The 18813-nt window shown below is 40.6% G+C and overlaps 1 protein-coding gene across 2 annotated transcripts in view; it reads left to right on the top strand.

The window, feature by feature from the left end:
• The window catches only part of RAB3GAP2 (RAB3 GTPase activating non-catalytic protein subunit 2), an 84709-nt gene that overhangs the window by 47997 nt on the left and 17899 nt on the right, over positions 1–18813 (top strand). For both annotated transcript variants that reach the window (XM_034764615.1, XM_034764614.1), the window contains exons 15-23: positions 372–515; positions 940–1022; positions 3558–3622; positions 4006–4096; positions 7666–7793; positions 10399–10612; positions 11963–12060; positions 15126–15231; positions 16963–17123. In XM_034764615.1, the coding sequence (XP_034620506.1) occupies positions 372–515; positions 940–1022; positions 3558–3622; positions 4006–4096; positions 7666–7793; positions 10399–10612; positions 11963–12060; positions 15126–15231; positions 16963–17123 (1090 nt within the window). The remainder of the gene's footprint in view (positions 1–371; positions 516–939; positions 1023–3557; positions 3623–4005; positions 4097–7665; positions 7794–10398; positions 10613–11962; positions 12061–15125; positions 15232–16962; positions 17124–18813) is intronic.

The following is an 18813-nucleotide window of genomic DNA, read 5'->3' as shown; positions in this document are numbered from 1 at the left end:
TACGCTGTGCTAGTGGGGTAAATAAGTGTGTAACAGACATATTCCTGCCTCTCAGGCAGTCTTATTCCGGTGCCCACAGTGACGAGTGCTGGTAGACTGGTTTTAAATTGCTGACGATGCCTCTGATACTTGCTTGAATGCAGTGCAGAGTGCACTTATTTATGAACGAAGATGTTTCCTTTTCCCTCTCCACTTCTAACCCCCCCCAAGTAATCTTTGCTGGCATAGATCACTAATTAGATATTCTGATGTTTTTCATTAGTTGTGCTGGGCCGTGACTGTGTGAAATTCTTCCTTGTGTCTTATACAAAAAATGCATTTTGGTAATTTCAGTCTTCATTGTCATGGCCATATCTGTGTGTTTGTTTCAGGTTGCTGTATCCTGGCTATAAAATAATGGGTTTAAACAATATGACTAGTCAAGGTTGGCAGTCTCAGACTTACCAGATCTGTCTTGTTGATCCAGTGTCTGGAAGCATAAAAACTGTTCATGTACCTTTCCATTTAGCACTAAGGTAAGGTTAGCTGCGTTTTATATAATAATCTACCTTAACTGTCTCTTCTTAACGGAAGTCTTTTGATAAGTATTTGAAATTGGTTTTTAGTTCCAGAGGGCCAGAATTTGCGATTCTTTCTCATGCTGAGTACTGCATTACTCCAAGAGTAGTCTCTCGCACTTGTGTGGAGTAAGGTGTACTCAATGTGGGTAATGATGGTGAAATCTGGCCCTTGGAAAATGAAATGTCTGATTATTTTATATGACTTAATACTTGAGTTTTAGAATAACTAGTAACTGTTTTAATTTCATGTCAGAGTGAACAAAAAATGCTTTCACCAATGATGTAATTCAAAAGTAACAAACATAAAATTTGCAGACCGAACTTTTTCACTGAATATTTCAGTGTGTGTTTATACGAGATATTTAAAAATCTTTTTCAGTGATAAAAAGAGTGAACGAGCAAAAGATATGCATCTAGTGAAGAAGTTAAGTGCTTTACTCAAAGCTAAAACCTCAAATCTGGGTAGGTTTCTCCTAAATGTTTATTTCTTAATGTCTCACCTACTGAATCACACAATATGCACCCTGTATTCCTAGTGTGTGTGTATGTCATACAGATACACCTGTAGATTTTGCCATCTTAAATGTTCGTTAGGTGTAAGTGAATTTGTTTGCATATTGAAAGAAGACCTGCAAACTTACTTTTCAAATTTATATTAAAATCAGGTTAGAATTGTGCTGAGTGCTTCAAAAAACTAGATTAAGACGAGCGTTCAGTTCATGTTCATTTCTTTATACAGATCTGCAGTCTAGATAAGTCTCAAATTATCTGCCATGTAGTCTGCTGGGGATGTTGTATTCACTATTGAGCTCCACTGCTGTCTGATCATGGGATGCAAATAATCCTTGTTTTTTTAAACAATGTTCAGTAGAATTATGAATTTCTTAATACTATTTTACCAAGAACAAAAAAACCCAACAATGTTGGAGATGTGCTGTATCTGGGGAACGTTAGGGGGCAGGCAGTACTTTCTCTTGAAGGGTTCAGTAGTGTATGTGATGTGAGCGGCAGCAGTTGACTAGCTCAGTGGATCTGGATTGTGTAGACCTGCAAAACAGCATAAAAAGGTAAATTTTCAGTGCGCTGTACAGCGTGTCCTTCTCATGTTGGTTATTTGGAGGTGTTCAGCACATCATTTTAATTTTAGAGCAATTGTGCGCAACAGTAAAGAAATCTGAAGAGTCGTCTTGAAATGAAATATAAAAATTACTATATTTCCGTGTTCTATAGAGCAGTCCCAGCCCCACTAATAGTATCTTTCTTAGTACTTTTTGCACTCCCATCCTAATGTTGACTCAAGTCATCTGGTATGACATGGTTCAGTTGTATTAAAAGTGAGGTTCTCCCACAGGCCAGGGTAAAATTAGTTTGGAAGGCTCCTAGTGCATATTAGCATGAATTATGCCATGACTTTTGCAAATAGCCTGTATATTTTTAAAAGATTCCTTGGGTGAAATCCACTCTTGTACAAAGAGCCAGCGCAAGCCCAGTTCACCACTTAAGTCCTAATTGAGCTCTATTTTGAGTGCTTAAATGGTGTGTAGCGTCCATGCTTGCCATCTGCATGGGGTAGGAGGGGACGGATAGCTCAGTGGTTTGAGCATTGGCCTGCTAAACCCAGGGTTGTGAGTTCAGTCCTTGAGGGGGCCACTTAGGGATCTGGGGCAAAGTCAGTACTTGATCCTGCTAATGAAGGCAGGGGGCTGGACTCAATGACCTTTCAAGGTCAGTTCTAGGAGATAGGATATCTCCATTAATTATTATTATTATTATTAGGAGGGATTTCACCTTTTGCACGTAGACACCCTTGTTCCGATATGTAATTTTTCTTACAAAAGAGGCAAATCTGGAATGATACATGCCTCTCAGTTTCTGAGAGACAAGGTGGTTGAGGTAATATCTATTATTGGACCAACTACTGTAGGGTTACCATACGTCCGGATTTTCCCGGACATGTCTGGCTTTTTGGTCCTCAAATCCCCATCCGGGAGGAAATTCCAAAAAGCCGGACATGTCCGGGAAAATAGGGAGGGGTCGTGGGGCTTGGGTCCAGGCTGGGGCCGCTGGGGCTGGACGGCACCGCTGGGCCAGGGCCAGGGCCGGGCCGGGCCGGAGTTGCTCGACCGGAACCGGGGCCCGAGCCGAGCCGGGCCGGAGCCGCTGGGACCTGGGCTGGGGGTGTTCGGCCGTCGGCCGGCGCTGCTCGGCCAGGGCCAGGGCCGGGGCCGGGCCGGAGCCGCTCGGCCAGAACCGGGGCCTGAGCCGGGCCCGAGCCGCTGGGACCGGGGCTGGGGATGCTCGGCTGCCGGCCGGAGCCGCTCGACCGGAACCGGGGCCTGAGCCGAGCTGGGCCGGAGCCACTGGGACTGGGGCTGGAGGTGTTCGGCCGCTGGCCGGCACTGCTCGCCCAGGGCCAGGGCTGGGGGCCGAGCTGAGCCGGTCTGGAGCCGCTGGGACCGGGACCGGGGCTGGGGGTGCTCGGCTGCCGGGGCCAGAGCCTCTTGGCCAGGGCCGGCTGCCGGAGGGAGCCGCTCGGCTGATGGGGCCGGACTGGGCTGCGCCTCCTCGCGCCCCAGCCCCAGCCTATTTGTTGCCTGCCTGTTTCAGGCTTCCCGCGAACATTTGATTCGTGGGAAACGGGAGGGGGAGGAGCAGGGTGACGGAGCGTTCAAGGGAAGGGGTGGAGTTGGGGCGGGGCCGGGACCTCATGGAGTGTCCTCTTTTTGGACTATTAAAATATGGTAACCCTAAACTACTGTTACTTCTGATATTACCTCACCCACCTTGCGTGTCTCATGTCCTGGGACCAACACAGCTACCACAACACTGCAGTCGGTGTGAGTTTTTTCCAAGTTAATGGTGGCAGTTAGCCCAAACATGTCAAACCAAACAATTAAAATGTAAATAAGTGTGCATCTTTGCTGTGGTGCAGAATGACTTGCTTTTAAAGATCCGTGTAGAAAATATGAATTAATCACTTGATCATCTTTGTTGCAGACATGGTTGAAGCTGAAGCAAAGGAATTAATTCTTGATATTAAATACCCTGCTACAAAAAAACAGGTGAATATTGAGAGAGGGAGTTTCAATCTGGGAAAGAATTTCACGTGATCAGACTTGGTTATAAAGCCATTAACCTTTCACAATTTTCTTAACAATTCTTTCCATGGTTTCTAATTGACAGAGCTTAAGTTCGTGCTTTACAGCATTGCTTATTTTATTTTTTTCTATAACATAGTACATAGAATTCATGTTGATTTGTGACTTCACTGCAGGATCCATTTGTGCTGTAAGGGGAAAAACCTTTACAGTGAAAATATATGTAGCGGAAATAGTAACTAAAAAATACTCTGACTTGAATTGTTATGGGCTTCCTTAAACGCTTCAACAGTAATATGAAGCAAAAGGAATGGAAATACTTCATTTTGTTAAATTTCTGCTAACAGGCTTTGGAAAGCATATTGGCAAGTGAACGTGTACCACTCTCCGCTCTCTCAAACATCACTCAGACACTGATGGACACCTTAAAAAACCAGGGTAAGTGGAAGCTGATTTTGTAGTTATGCAGACCACAATCTATCCGTGGTGTGGCTTGAAGCGAGACTACTGTTGTGAGGCCAGGAGAATATCTATCATGGGTATCCACTGCTTCATCAAGCTTGGTCTGTTTGGCTTTTCTGCCAGATAGAGCAAGAAGTTCCTTTTGTAGAGTTTTTTTCCCCCTGCATGCATCAGCTTGCTAGTGAGTACCCTCTCCAGCACTTGCCATGTATCTGTAATGCAAGCATTACTTCAGTATATTTTTGAAATCTGTGATGGGTTGAATGAGTCCATGCATTATGTATATTTTGTAAATGCAAGAAACATAAACTGCTTTCATATAAATACAAATATATATTAACGTGTATATACACACATCCATAGATATATTCCTGTCCTATATGTTTACATACATTGACTTGCAAATAATTCTATCATATGTTTCAGCATCTTCACCAAGGTTCTATTTTGTATATATTAGTAAAATAAGCTGGGCTCAATTCCCACTCCCTCCCCACTGCAGTAATCCTGTTGTATAGGACAGGAGCCTCCACAAGGTTCCACCTTATGGAGCTCCCTCTTCAGTCTTCCCCCTTCTTTAGGAAGGAAATGAGGGTCTGGCTTCTTAAACCCTTAACATTTTTGGATTCACTGAAGGCACAGAGGTTTTGTGCCACTGAAATGGTTGTAGATCTACCTGATACTTCCCTTCTCCTCCTTGTTGGCAGTATGGCTTCACTGGTCTTGCACTTCTAGGTCTTTCTAAACTGGGGGCTGTATCCACAGCTTCCCTTAAGGGTAAGTTTCTCAGGCCAAAAAAGTGCATTTCTTCAAAATTCTGACAGATGGAAGAGGATGAAATAACCCAACATAACTCCTGCCTTGAAACTATTGAAATGCTTCTTGCATTTTGGATTCTATTGTTTTGGGGGGCATGACTAGGTCTTGAGGGATGGAGCAGGAAAAGAGTCTCTCTGTGAAATCACCTTCAGACGCATAGAGACTTTCCAGCATAAGATAATGTTCATCCTGTTGTTGTTTTGCATGGATTCCATTTCACACTGTGAGGAGGAGCAGCTGAGCCCTTGGCAGTGTAGTTCACAGCAGATGAATTACTGCAGGAGGTGCACAGAGGCCCTGAGTAAACCGAATTTGCATGTGGATCCCAGAATGCTTGTGGGTTGGGAGGGCCTGTCCCTGGCCACTTCTGTAGTGAGGGATCCCCCCCAGAGGATGGGGCAGTCTGTGTAACTTCAGAGCTGTGGAATGAAATAGGAGTTTTTCCATTGGCTTTAATGGGGCCAGGATTTCACTCTTGGAGTGTTCTGCCCAACTTTGACCTGCCTTGATCAGGGCAAGATCTGGCTTTAAATAGCTAATGTATCCACTCAAATATGAAGTCCTAAAAATACAGATTCTTATGAGAAACTGTTTTCACAATGAATTGGAAAATGTATACCTCCATTTTCATTTTGTATTTATTGAGTCTTCTTTGTTAGCTTATGTGTGGTTTATGCTCTGTCCCCTCTTTTTCCATCTGCACTGTATTCCCTGCCTGGTCACAGTAAAGAACAAAATTGGCTGAAGTCCCTGCCTTCTAGTTTGGCTGTGTATCTGCCAGTAATACTGTGGCTAAATGGATATTCTGAAACAGATGATGGACTGTATGAATGCTATTATTGTGAGGAAAAGGTCAATTGATTAGCTGTACTAAACTGTTCAGGCTTCCTTTTTGGTTCCAGGATTTTTAATAGCAGAGTATCTGAGAAATGTCTGAGCTTCATAGAGAGAAAATTGTACACTGGGAATTCATTTGAGCGCACAAATGGTTTGTTCAGAGACGAATCTTTGTACAGAAAAGTCAGTTTAGAATCTTTGTTTTATGTCCTTTAACGTCGGGTAAATTAATTCATCATTAAATATGATACTGGGTCTGTCGCAGGTAGTGCTTAGCAAATGTTGTTCTTAAGACTTGGTTTCCCACATATGCAGATTAAGAAAGTAGGGAGACAAGGTGGGTGAGGTAATATCTTTTGGACCAACTTCTGGTAGTGAGATAGACAAACTTTCAAGCTCACACAGAGCTCTTCTTCAGGTCTAGGAAATGTACACTGTATGTCACAGCTAAATACAAGGTGGATGAGATTACTTAGCATAAATAAACACGTTTCAAGGGACCATTCAAGGTGAAGTAAGAAAGTAGACATACATCAAATGACATATTTTTTTGTTACCTAATCCCATTGTGTAGATTCAGTATCTTCTTCTTCAGCTTAGGTCTTCGCAGGTAGAAGACAAACTGAGTGAGCTTGCATGCTGAGTAACTCAACAGTCTAGAAAGACTCCTAATTGCAGATGTTGGCATCTGTTTTGGGCGTTCTTGTAACTGACTGCTTCTGCGCTTGTTTTGAAATTGCAGGAACCGTTATGCAAATTATACTGAGATGTTGAATTGTCTGTTTCATGTTTCTTTACAAATGTGAGTTACTATATAAACTGAAAAACAGCCTCCCTTAATTTGGTGTTTCCATTGTGCCTTTCAACTTGCACAAGAAGTTGAGCTGTGAATATGCTCTTTATTTAGTTTGATAAAAAAGAAAAAGAAAGCACTTAATTTTTTAGTCAAATTAACTATTACGGTGTTGAGGTATTAGTGCTTTTTAAAATTCTAAACTCTGGGTTGATATCAATTGCATATGTGTTCTCTGGCTGCCATAGTTTTTCTAATTGCTTTCCCAAACTCTGAAGAATTACAAATATCAAGGGATTTCTACTGATTTTTGTTAACATGGTTTCTGTTTTATCACTGAAAGACAGTAATGCCCATTGTGCTTCCTCAATTTTAGTCTTGGAAACTTTATTTGCAGCTTTTTATTATGGGGATTTATCATATTCACATATTGGCAGCATGATAAAAGAGACTAAAATTCACACAGCATTGTAGTTTGTAAGGTACATATGCAACTTGTGTTTGTTTTTAAAAGAATAATTACTTGAGGATTGCAATCTATAGCATTCTGCATTTCCCTGATTTTTACATGCTGGTGTACAAGAAGTCCTCTACTGTAGCCTTGTGTTCAGTGTCCCATTGCAGCCCTTTTGTTGTTAAAAATAAGCCTGATACCTTTTTTGCTTTTGGGCAAAAATCATCCTCACTTTAACTTGCCATGAATTAAACATAGGGTGACCAGATGAGGGGAAGAAAATATCGGGCCGGGGGGCAGTGCCTGCCGCAGAGCAAAAAAAAAAAAAAAAGCTGAGTCCTGCCAGCTGAGCAAAAAAACCCAGTGCTGCCGGTGGATATTGGGACAAAATGCATTCCGACCAAAGATCGGTCGGGACGCGGGACAGACACCGAAATATCGGGATAGTCCCGATTTTACCGGGACGTCTGGTCACCCTAATTAAACATCATATTGTGAGCAACAGTGTGTCGAAAACATTACACTGGAGCATATGTCATCTAACTCCTTTATAAGAGTTTAATGAAGCTCCAAAGAACATTTCACAGCTCCAGTACATACATTCATTCAGACTAATGTGCATCTTTATTTCTCTCTCTCCAGAATTTGTGTGTGTTGATGAAGGGTTGCTCCAGTTTTGTGCAAATAAGTTAAAGCTGCTGCATCTATATGAGTCAGTCAGCAAACTGAATTCTTTGAGCATGCAGCCAAGCACTCCACTCTCTGATAATGTAAGTAATGTCAAAACTTCTTTCTGTGAAAGAATTAACCATTTAGCAGGTAGATTAAATGGAAAATTACTAGGGCTGTCAAGTGATTACAAAAATTAATCCCGCTGTTAAACAATAGAATACCATTTATTTAAATGTTTTTTGATGTTTTCCATATTTTCAAATATATTGATTTCAGTTACAACACAGAATACAAAGTGTATAGTGCTCACTTTTTATATTTTTATTACAAATATTTGCACTGTAAAAAAGAAACAAAAGAAATAGTATTTTTCAATTCCCCTAATACAAGTACTGTAGTGCAATCTCTTTATCATGAAAGTTGAACTTACAAATGTAGAATTATGTACAAAATAACTGCTCTCAAAAATAAAACAATGTAAAAACTTTAAAGCCTACAAACCCACTCAGTCTAACTTCTTGTTCAGTCAATCGCTAAGACAAACAAGTTTGTTTACATTTCTGGGAGATAATGCTGCCCACTTCTTGTTTACAATGAAAGTGAGAACAGGCGATTGCATGGCACTATAGTAGGCAGAGTTACAAGATATTTATGTGCCAGATATGTTAAACTTTCGTATGCCCCTTCATGCTTCGACTACCATTCCAGGGCACATGCGTCCATGCTGATGACAGGTTCTGCTTGATAATGATCCAAAGCAGTGCAGACTGATGCATATTCGTGTTCATTTTCATCATTTAAGTCAGATGCCACCAGCAGAAGGTTGGTTTTCTTTTATGGTGGTTCAGGTTCTGTAGTTTCCGCATCTGAGTGTTGCTCTTTTAAGACTTCTGAAAGTATGCTCCACACCTCATCCCTCTTAGATTTTTGGAAGGCACTTGATTCTTGAACCTTGAGTCGAATACTGTAGCTATCTTTGGAAATCTCACATTGGTACCATCTGCATGTGAAATCTGCAATGAAAGTGTTCTTAAAACGAACATGTGCTGCATCATCATCCGAGACTTCTATAACATGAATTATATAGCAGAATGTGGGTAAAACAGAGAGCAGGAGACATACAGTTCTCCTCCAAGGAGTTCAGTCACAAATTTAATTAACACATTTTTTTTTTTAATGAGCATCATCAGCATGGAAGCATGTCCTCTGGAATGGTGGCCGAAGCATGAAGGGGCATATGAATGTTTAACGTATCTGTCACATAAATGTCTTGCAACTCCGCCTACAAAAGTGCCATGCGATCTCCAGTTCTCACTTTCAGGTGACATAAAGAAGAAGCAGGCAGCCTTATCGCCCGTAAATGTAAACAAACTTGTTAGTCTTAGCCATTGGCTGAACAAGAAGTAGGACTAAGTGGACTTGTAGGCTCTGAAGTTTTGCACTGTTTTATTTTTGAGTGCAGTTATATAACAAACAAAATCTACATTTGTCAGTTGCACTTTCATGATAAAAAGATTGCATTACCGTACTTGTATGAGGTAAATTGAAAAATACTATGTTTTGTCTAGACATATTTCCACTGTGAAAATGATAATAAAAGATAATATAAAGTGAGCACTGTACGCTGGGCATTCTGTGTTGTAATTGAAATCAATATATTTGAAAATGTACAAAAACATCCTAAAATATTTAATACATTTCAATTGGTATTCTATTATTGTTTAACAGTTTGATTAAAACTGTGATTAATTGCGATACATTTTTTTAATTGTGATTAATTTTTTTAGTTAATTGCGTGAGTTAACTGTGATTAAATTGACAGCCCTAAAAATTACACATTTTGGGGAGTTGGAGATGAAGACCATAGGATGGCAGAACTGAGGCAAAAACACTTAAATAAATACCTGGTTAGGGCACCTTCTGTTCAATGATCTCATGTGCTGTGCAAATGCTAATTAATTGAGCCTCCTAAAAACATTGTGTTAGGGCTTGTCTACACTTAACAGAGGATCAGCGCTGTGGTGATTGATGCATTGGCGGTCGATTTAGCAGGTCTAGTGAAGACACGCTACATTGACCACCAATTGCTCTCCCGTCAACTCCTGTACTCCACCTGATCGAGAAGAGTAAGGGGAGTCGACGAGAGAGCATCGCCCGTTGACATCGCATAGTGTGGACCTAAGTAGATCTAAGCTATGTCGATTTGAGTTACACTATTCACGTAACTCAAATTGCATAGCTTAGATCAACTTTTCCCTTTAGTGTAGACAAGGCTTTAGTCACTTAATGTGTGAGACAGAGCCAGGAATAGAACTCATGTCTCCTGACTCCAATCATTTGTCCTTAGTGCAGAAGGCTTTCCTTTATTCTTTTTGGGAGGAGGAATTAGTTCTGGAAACTAACTTATGACCAAATCTTCCCTGTGTCTAGTACTTTAAATAGATGTACAAAATGTTCAACTTCATATTTTGGGTTACTTTTAGTATCATTACAGAAGTCTCTGTGTATACATTACAGAACCTTGCAATATGTCTGCCCAATTTGCAAGGTGGCTGCTTTCTCAAGGATTTTTGGCTAATTAAAAAAACGTTAGTCATGTACAGCGGAGAGAAATTGGATATGGGGAATAAGTAGGTTATATCTCCAAATATAAAGTTACATAGGGTCATTATTTACTGTAGCTTTAATCTTTCTGCTTTTAAGGATTTGGCTAAACTACTCAGGCTGGATGACAAAGAGTTTGCTAGGCTCCAGACATTATTGGAAAACTACAAGCAAGAGAACACCCACACCACCGTTCGATTTGCTGATGACAAAGATGGTATATTGCCTGTGAAAATGTTCTTGGAGTATTTAGAATATGAAAAGGACATGATTCTAGTGAAGAAACTAGATGAAGGAGAATACGTGGCTTTAGGTAAGAGCTCTTGAAGGACTAGTGTTTGCCAGATTAATGCTTCATTCTGTTTTAGTCTAACTTTAAAAGCTGGGTAAGACAGGGCTCAAAACATTTACTGGATGGATATTTACTAGCCAGAGGACTGAAATAAAAGAAGGTAGAGGCTCTCCAGTTAGATCAAGGGGCACTGCTAGGGCAAGAAACCCACACTTTCTCCTTAGCTGCAGGACACAGGGTGCTAGAATTCCCATCAGTGTGTTGCCTCTCAACCTCCTGTACCAAGCTGCCTCCTTGGAGTGAGAAGGAAAGTATTTCTCAACTGCCCACCTATCTCACTCCCTCATGCCACTCCCCACCTGCAAAGTGCACCTCATATTAGCAGATGTCAAATTAGGCCCTTCTGCCCAACTATTTAACAAATACCAAATTAGCATATTTGTGAGGCAAATGGCTCATGAGAGGAACTGGAGCTGAAGAATTCCAGGGGTGCCTACCTTTATGTCTGTGTGAACACCAAAGGCCCTTTCTAGGGTAGCCGAGAGTCCACTTCAGTGGACTTTTCCTCTATCTCCTCCAAAATATTGTACTTGGGTTTTAAAACCAGGACAGAGTCACCAAGTGTCTCGCTGACCATAACCACCAATAGACAAGCTGTCTCAATAACTGAGCTACTGTAAGCTGGTGACAACAAAACAAACCCTAATGTAAACTTTCTCCTGAGTTTAGCTTTGTTTCCTAGAAGAGAGCCCCTATGCCCCTACTTCCCTCTGCCTCAGACACATCCAACCATATGTATACTAATAGGATTCTCATGATCTGACACCATAGTGAGTCAGCAAAAATAGCTCTGGGTCTCTATGCTGGGTCCTAAAACATGGCACACAGGCATGGATTATTTGGCAGCTAAATTTGCTGTCATACATACTCTACTTTTTAAACTCTTCTCTATATTGAACGATAATACGTATAATCTGAACTGATACATTGTTAGATAGCTGTTTGTCCACATATTCTACTTGCCTTCCCTTCTTCCTTGTTTTTGGAAAAAAAGAAGTAAGAGTAAAATAGTCATTCCAAACAGTGCTGCTCTGTGTATCCCACTTCCTGATAGCTGTCCGGAAGTATCTCCTTGTCTGTCTGTGGATCCACAGGCTCCCCACCAGCCAAAGAAAGGCTGTGACCTGGGCAGGTCAGTGAGCCTTTCCTTCTTCCTTCCCAGGAAAGTTAAAAATATTAGGATATTCCACTGTTTGCTCAAAGCTCCCTTGCCTCAAGCCCAGTAAGTCCTGATCTGTCTGTTGAACCGGTCATCTGCATGTTGAGTGTTTGATCATTGTAGATGAAGTTGATGTGGTGTTTGTTTTGTAGGGAGCTTTTTTTTCTGGAAATGTTTGTGTGGAGAGAGTTCCACAGAGGAAATGTGCCATACACTGGAGTCTGCAGGATTTAGCCCTCAGCTATTATTGGTAAGATAATGATTTAATTGTGTTTTCTGCTTTTTACCCAAAATATTCATGAATTTAAACATGTCAATGCTGAAAAAATTTCCCAATTTACAATATTGACCTTTAAGCGCTGGGTGTAACCATGTACACGTAGCATGTTAGTGTCTGGCCTTCTGCCCTTTTTCAGGTCCCTAAATCCCTCAGATCTTAATGTGACTTTTGAGAGCATTAAGTCAATTATGTTATGTAATAAAATGGGTACAACTCAGGATAAAATAGAAACATTTAAGTTCTGGCCCCTGATGTCTTCAGCTTAATTACTATATAATGTATATATTCAGGAATGCACATATGCCATCTTAAAGACGTTTTCTTCATGGCTCTTTTGCTGTGAGAAATAATATACTTCATACCAGAAGATAAACAATAAATCCAAGTGCAATACATATTTTTGAGGAATGAGACATGGTAAGGAAACATTTTCATTTCAAACATAGAAAAAGTTGTTATAAACAAGTGAGAAATTATTTTAAAAAATAAATGTAATTTTAAAACTGTTTTTTAAACATGCATTTTTTAAGGCTAATCTTTTAAATTCCAGTGAAAGTAATCATTTTTAAACTAAACATTCCCTGCAGTGCTTGAAACCCAAGCACTAAAGCAATAAGAACTTGAAAGTGAAACTGACTAACTGATTTTCTTCATTTAACCTGAGAGCTGCAAATAGTGAACACAGCATATGTAGTGGCAAATAGATTAGATTTTTAAAAAATCTTTTGATCTACATAATATAGGTAGGTAGATTTATATATAGGGTATGAGTTTCTTTAAGCTGACAATGTCTCTTTAGAGTAAAGGCAGTACACTAGGCTATGTCCCACTTTAGGGTCCTGACAGACCCTCATGTTCAAGGGGAAAAAAAAAATAATTGGCTTGTTATGAAATGCACAGACCATTTTTTATAGTGCAGAGTAGATATTTTGCCTGTTTTTTTTTTTCCCCCTCCTGTAACCTGCTCTGCTGCTAAGTTTTACCTCCAAAGCAGGTGTAATTAAAGGCAGCTTGATAGTCAACTGAGGTTTTAACAGATTACTAAGGCCTAACCTATAATTAAAAGTTTGGCAGTATAGCTATATTGGCAAAATGCTCGTAGTATAGATGCACCTTACATCTGCAAGGAAGTGCTTTTGTGTGTTACAGTTTATACCTGTTTAGCGAGTGGAATAAGCCCTACAGTACAAGCACTTTTATGCTGGTATTCGTTTGTCTACAGTAGGGCTTTTGCAAGCATAGAAAAAAATAACACAACTAACCAACATTGCTATTCTGGCCAAAGCTTCTAGCATAGACCTGGCCTCAGTCTTTTCTAGGATTTAATACCAGGTAACAGTCTAAAGCGCTACATTCTGCAAATTTAATAATAGGTTTGTTACTGATTAAATGTGTAATTATCTAGGCAAAGACATACTAAGATGGAAAATGTTTAATATTCCTAATGTTTAATTTAGTCATTTTTCAGAGTTGAATCACTTTTATTTGCCATTTGTATTTTGCATGTTGCAAGTATTCTATTCCATTCATGTAACCTTTATTAAGGTAGAGTATCCAACTCAAGACTGTGTGTTCATGAAGTGAGAGTCTGCCAGAGAGCAGCACAGTTTGCCATAATCTCTGTAGTAGTTTTGGGGCGATTGTTAGAGGAATCACTCAGTCAGCATCTTGTGTCCAAATAAATATGAATACCATTACTTGCAATTTTGGAAAGATCACAGAGACTACCAAAGCTTAATGTAAAGTAACTGCCTTCTGTAATTTATAGGTTTGTTCAACTATACACACAAGAAATTTCTTAATTAGCATTGCACTATGATGTTTAGAACATCTAAACTAGCTATTTCTCAACATTTCTGTTGTTTTGCATGAGTATTAGGAATTGTGACTCTTGATACTAAAGGGTTAATTGAATCCAAATATAATTAGAAGTCTATAGAGTAATTAGCCATCCTGCAGCAAAAAAAACTTTCTCCAAAGAGAAACTGCCGAACTTCAGTTCAGTTGCAAATTTGACACCATCAGCTCAGGATTAAACAAAGACTGTGAATGACTAGTCAACTACAAAAGCAGTTTCTCCTCCCTTGGTGTTCACACCTCAACTGCTAGAAGAGGGCCTCATCCTCCCTGATTGAACTAACCTCGTTATCTCTAGACTGATTCTTGCATGCATATTTATACCAGCCTCTGGAAATTTCCACCACATGCATCTGACGAAGTGGGTATTCACTCACGAAAGCTTATGCTCCAGTACTTCTGTTAGTCTATAAGGTGCTAGAGGACTCTTTGTAGCTGGGTTGAGAAGATAACATAATAGTTAAAACTGGTCTTTCAGTCACTAATATTAAATGCATCAAACCCTTGTATTACCTTTTACAAATCTTAATATACAGTCCTCTACAAATAACTACTTGTTTAGCTAACATTCATTACTTGCCTTACTATAACTCCTTTAATTTTAGAAAACAATTTATTTGATCAGTGAATTACCTCCCCCCAACCCTCCCCAAAAAACCCACCACCACCACCAAATCCTAGTTTGGCTTCTGTACTATATGTGTACTTTTAACTTCAACTACATAGGCTCATTTCTTGCAGCCTATGTTCATTGCCTCTTGCATGTTTCCTCTTCTCCTAACTCTGTCACTTTCGTACCCCAGACTTATGACTGAAGCACTGATCTTAATCTTTTCTCCTTTTAAGAAACTGCTGCTCCCTGCCTTTATTTTGCAATCTGTGTAATAACCTGATACTAATTTTGTCCAGGTTGAGATTGGCTGTTTTACTGCAATTGTCTGTCTGCCAGTTCATGAGAGGAGTTTGTCCCAGAGGGTCTTTTTTTTGTAATTGAAAGATTGCTGAAATGTGGTACTGTTACACTTAAAAGCATTGTCATGTGACGTATCGTCTGCAGCACACCAGTAAACTCTTCGTGTTGATGTATTATAACATGGTTCCGGGGATCGTACATTTTCACTCAACCCTAAGGAGTAATAACGTTTGATGTAATAAATATTCCACTTTTTCCCCCCCAGTCTCTGCTTCTCAGTGTGTGGCTTTCCAAGGAAAAAGATATTCTAGATGAACCACAGTCTATCTGCTGTCTTCACACTATGCTGTCCCTTCTGAGCAAAATGAAAGGTGAAATACACATTCATAATCTTAAAATATCACTGTCAGATAAAATTAGTATTCACTCTGACAATCTGTACTGCTCTGTAAATAAAGCAAACCCAACTAAATATTGCTTGATTGCATTTTATAATAATCAAATCATAGGGTTATTTAAAATTACAATTCAAGACTTTCCCCTTATAGTGACTGGAAGATTTGAAATTTTGGCTTGGAACCACTGAGATTTAAGGACCTTGGTTCCAGTGTCAGTTTGAAGTGATTGATGTCTCTGGAGGGATTTCCTTTTTTAAAAAATATTTTGGTTTTTCTTTTTCTTTTAATGATATCCCTTTTCAAACCATGTCCCATTCTCTCTACAGCCACCACCTTGGCTTCTGAGAACAGTCCTGTAGTGGAGTGCATTTGGGGGTTCTTCCCCCTCAAAAGTTCTTGATCCTGGGCCTGATGTGTGTGGTGGTTGTTTTTATCCATACTTATTAATTATTCCCCTCCTATTCAAGCTTCCAGAATGCCTTTGTTCAGCCCCATTACTACAACTACAACATCCATTTTGAGATCATTGCTCTGGAGCATTTACTGACTGCACATCTCTGCAACTTCAGTACAGCATAGGGTTGCCAGGTGTCCGCACTCCTATTGGCCGGGAACCGCAACCAATGGGAGCTGGGGTGGTGGTGCCTGTGGGTGGGAGCAGTGCGTGGAGCCTTGTCCCTTCCCTTCCCCCGCCTAAGAGCCGGACCTGCTGGCCGCTTCCGGGGTGCAGCGCAGTGTCAGGACAGGTTGGGGGCCTGCCTTAACCCTGCTGTGCTGCTGACTGGGAGCCACCTGAGGGAAGCCTGCACCCCAACCCTAAGCCCCTGCCCCAGCTCTGAGTCCCCCCAAACCCAGAGCCCACTCCTGCACCTCAAACACCTGGTCCCACCCCAGAGCCTGCACCCCAACCCCCTGCCTCAACTCCCAGCCCCCTCCTACACTCTAAATTCCTCAGCCCCACCCCCCAGGCTGGAGCCCCCTCCTGTGCCCCAAACCCCTCATCCCCGGCCCCTGCCCAGACTCTCACCCCCAGACCAGAGTCTGTACCCCCTCCCACAACCAAACCCTCTGCCTCAACCCGCAGCCCCCTCCCACATTCCAAACCCTTCAGCTCCACCGCCCAGCCTGGAACCCCCTCCTATACCTCAAACCCCACATCCAGCCACAGCCCTCACCCCCTCCTGCACCCCAACCCCAGCCAAGTGAAAGTGAGTGAGGATGAGGGAGAGTGAGCCACTGAGGGAGGGGGAATGTAGTGAGTGGGGGTGGGGCCTTGGGGAAGGGGCGGGGCCAGGGTGTTTGGTTTTGTGGGATTAGAAAGTTGGCAACCCTAGTACAGCACTGCACTTTATAGTTATATTATCCACTGGATACATTAGAAATGTACAGCAGACTTCACTGCCTGGTGACTTGTATCATATTTTGCAAACCTTCAACCAGGACTTGATGAAATCTCAGTAGTTCGTACTCTGCACTTCATTATAAAGGCTGGTTGAGATCTAGAAATTGTGGGTGAAAAATTGAGAGAGATAACTTGGTGGCTATTACAGATTAAGTGAATTTGTTCAGTTACAGATGCTGTATTTAACCACCTTATGTTTTAACGGTTAAAGGCAAATTCAGCTTCCAAAGTCAAGTTGTTATTCTGCTAGTTTATCTCTTAACACAGCCAGGTGATCTTTTCTCCTCCCTTTGTTTCTACAGTTGCGATAGATGAGTCTTGGGATTCTCAATCAGTTTCCCCCTGGTGGCAGCAAATGCGCACAGCTTGTATTCAGTCTGAAAATAATGGAGCTGCCTTATTATCTGCACACGTTGGGCATTCTGTAACTGCACAGATCACTGACAGTATGGCAGAAAAAAAAGTAAGTAAATCTGAGACTTCTCCCTCCCTTCAGCAATAATTGTATCAGATTCATGCAAAGCTCCTGCCCTTATGAGGGGAGGAATATCCTGCCATTCACTCAGTAACACTCAGAAACCAGCACAAAACACACAATGCTCTGGGATAGGATTCAAAGGAACAGAAGCCTGGAAACTTGTGTTTGAACTTGCAAATTAATCTGCCAAGGTATATGAATTGTATACCGTAATAGCTTGCAATGTCTATCTGGAGATACCTACAGTATGTTTTACAGTGTGAGTTGATGGGTGTCTCTTGACATTGAATAAGTCGAAGTTTTGCAGGATCAAAAGAGACACTTAGAGGGACACCAGCTGGAAGCCTAGTTTGATTTCAAAAACTAAACTTTTAAGTTGTTTTGGATACTCAGCCTGCCTAACTGCCAATTTCTGACCGTGTGAATATTTTTAAATTGACTAATTAAAAAAAACAACTTCCTGATTATCTAAATCCCCTTCCATAATAATCAGATTTTTTTAAGTGTTAAAAGCATTATGCTGCTCTCTTGTTGTTTATAAGAAGGGTCTTTTCAGCAAGAGAAAAAATTAACTATACAGGAGAAAGTGTGAAACTGACTGTACACAAACTGCTGTCAAATATCCAAAGGCTGAAATTCACTCCTGCACAGAGGTCCAGCATGAGACTTATGCATCACTTACGCCCTATGTTGACAGAGTAGCTGGAATTTAAGTGCCTTGTAAATTTCCCCCAAAGTCTACTGGGGGGCGAGGAGAGGGGAATCATTTTGTTTCTAATCTGTTATAGTAGTAATTGTATCTGCTAATTGAAACAGTGGGCTAAAAATATTAAACAGAAGCATGGTTTTTTTTTTAAGTGAATGTGTCCCATTAATGTTGCTCTAATTCACCCATTGATGTGATGGATTGTATTTATTGTGCACCCATTTTTAATGCCGTGCATGTATTCTGCTCACTAATCCGTCTTTGCCAAGATTTAGACTAATATTTCAAATCCACCCTTAAATTTCAAACAGCCCCAATTTAAAAATAATAATAATAAAAATCTAACCACCACAAAAGTTTTCTTCCTTTTCCCCAAAGTGGAATTTCCTCCCAAGAAATATATTGATCTGAGGCCTAGTTGATATTCAGACCTGGACAGCTGACAGCTTTAGGGTCCAATATCTCATCATGACTCTACAGAGCTAGAAATTGGAACTTTGCACCATTGATTGCAAAAGGTATTTGCAGGTTCCCAGGTTTTCAATGCAAAACAAAGCATTGCTTATAGACATGGAAGGCACAAAGATATCACAATCTAAAATCATGATGTTTTTATATAGAAAAGATGATAGAACTGTATTTAGGTGAAATGTTTTGGAATTTTGGATATAGTGGGAAGTTGAAATGGTGGAAGGTTAAGTCTGTGTATGAAGGGTATCAATGGAAAGTAGTTGGTGAGGAAAGGATGGTAATTTTTTTTTTTTTTTTTTTTTTGTAGCCCATGTTCAAAATGAATATGATGTAGGGAAAGTAGGTGTAAGAGGGCATCTGGTGTACAGGTTGATGTTTGGCCAGAGACAGACTGAGGTTTGCACATTTTATGTGGACACTTTTACATGTATATGTCTATTTAAGAAATTGTAAGACCTGTGAGCGAATTTGAATATTGATTTATTTTGTGTAACTGTT

This window comes from Trachemys scripta, chromosome 3, assembly GCF_013100865.1.
Source record: "Trachemys scripta elegans isolate TJP31775 chromosome 3, CAS_Tse_1.0, whole genome shotgun sequence".
Taxonomy (NCBI): Eukaryota; Metazoa; Chordata; order Testudines; family Emydidae; genus Trachemys; species Trachemys scripta.
Note: the sequence above shows the minus strand (reverse complement) of the source record. Positions and strands in the feature narration are given on the sequence as shown.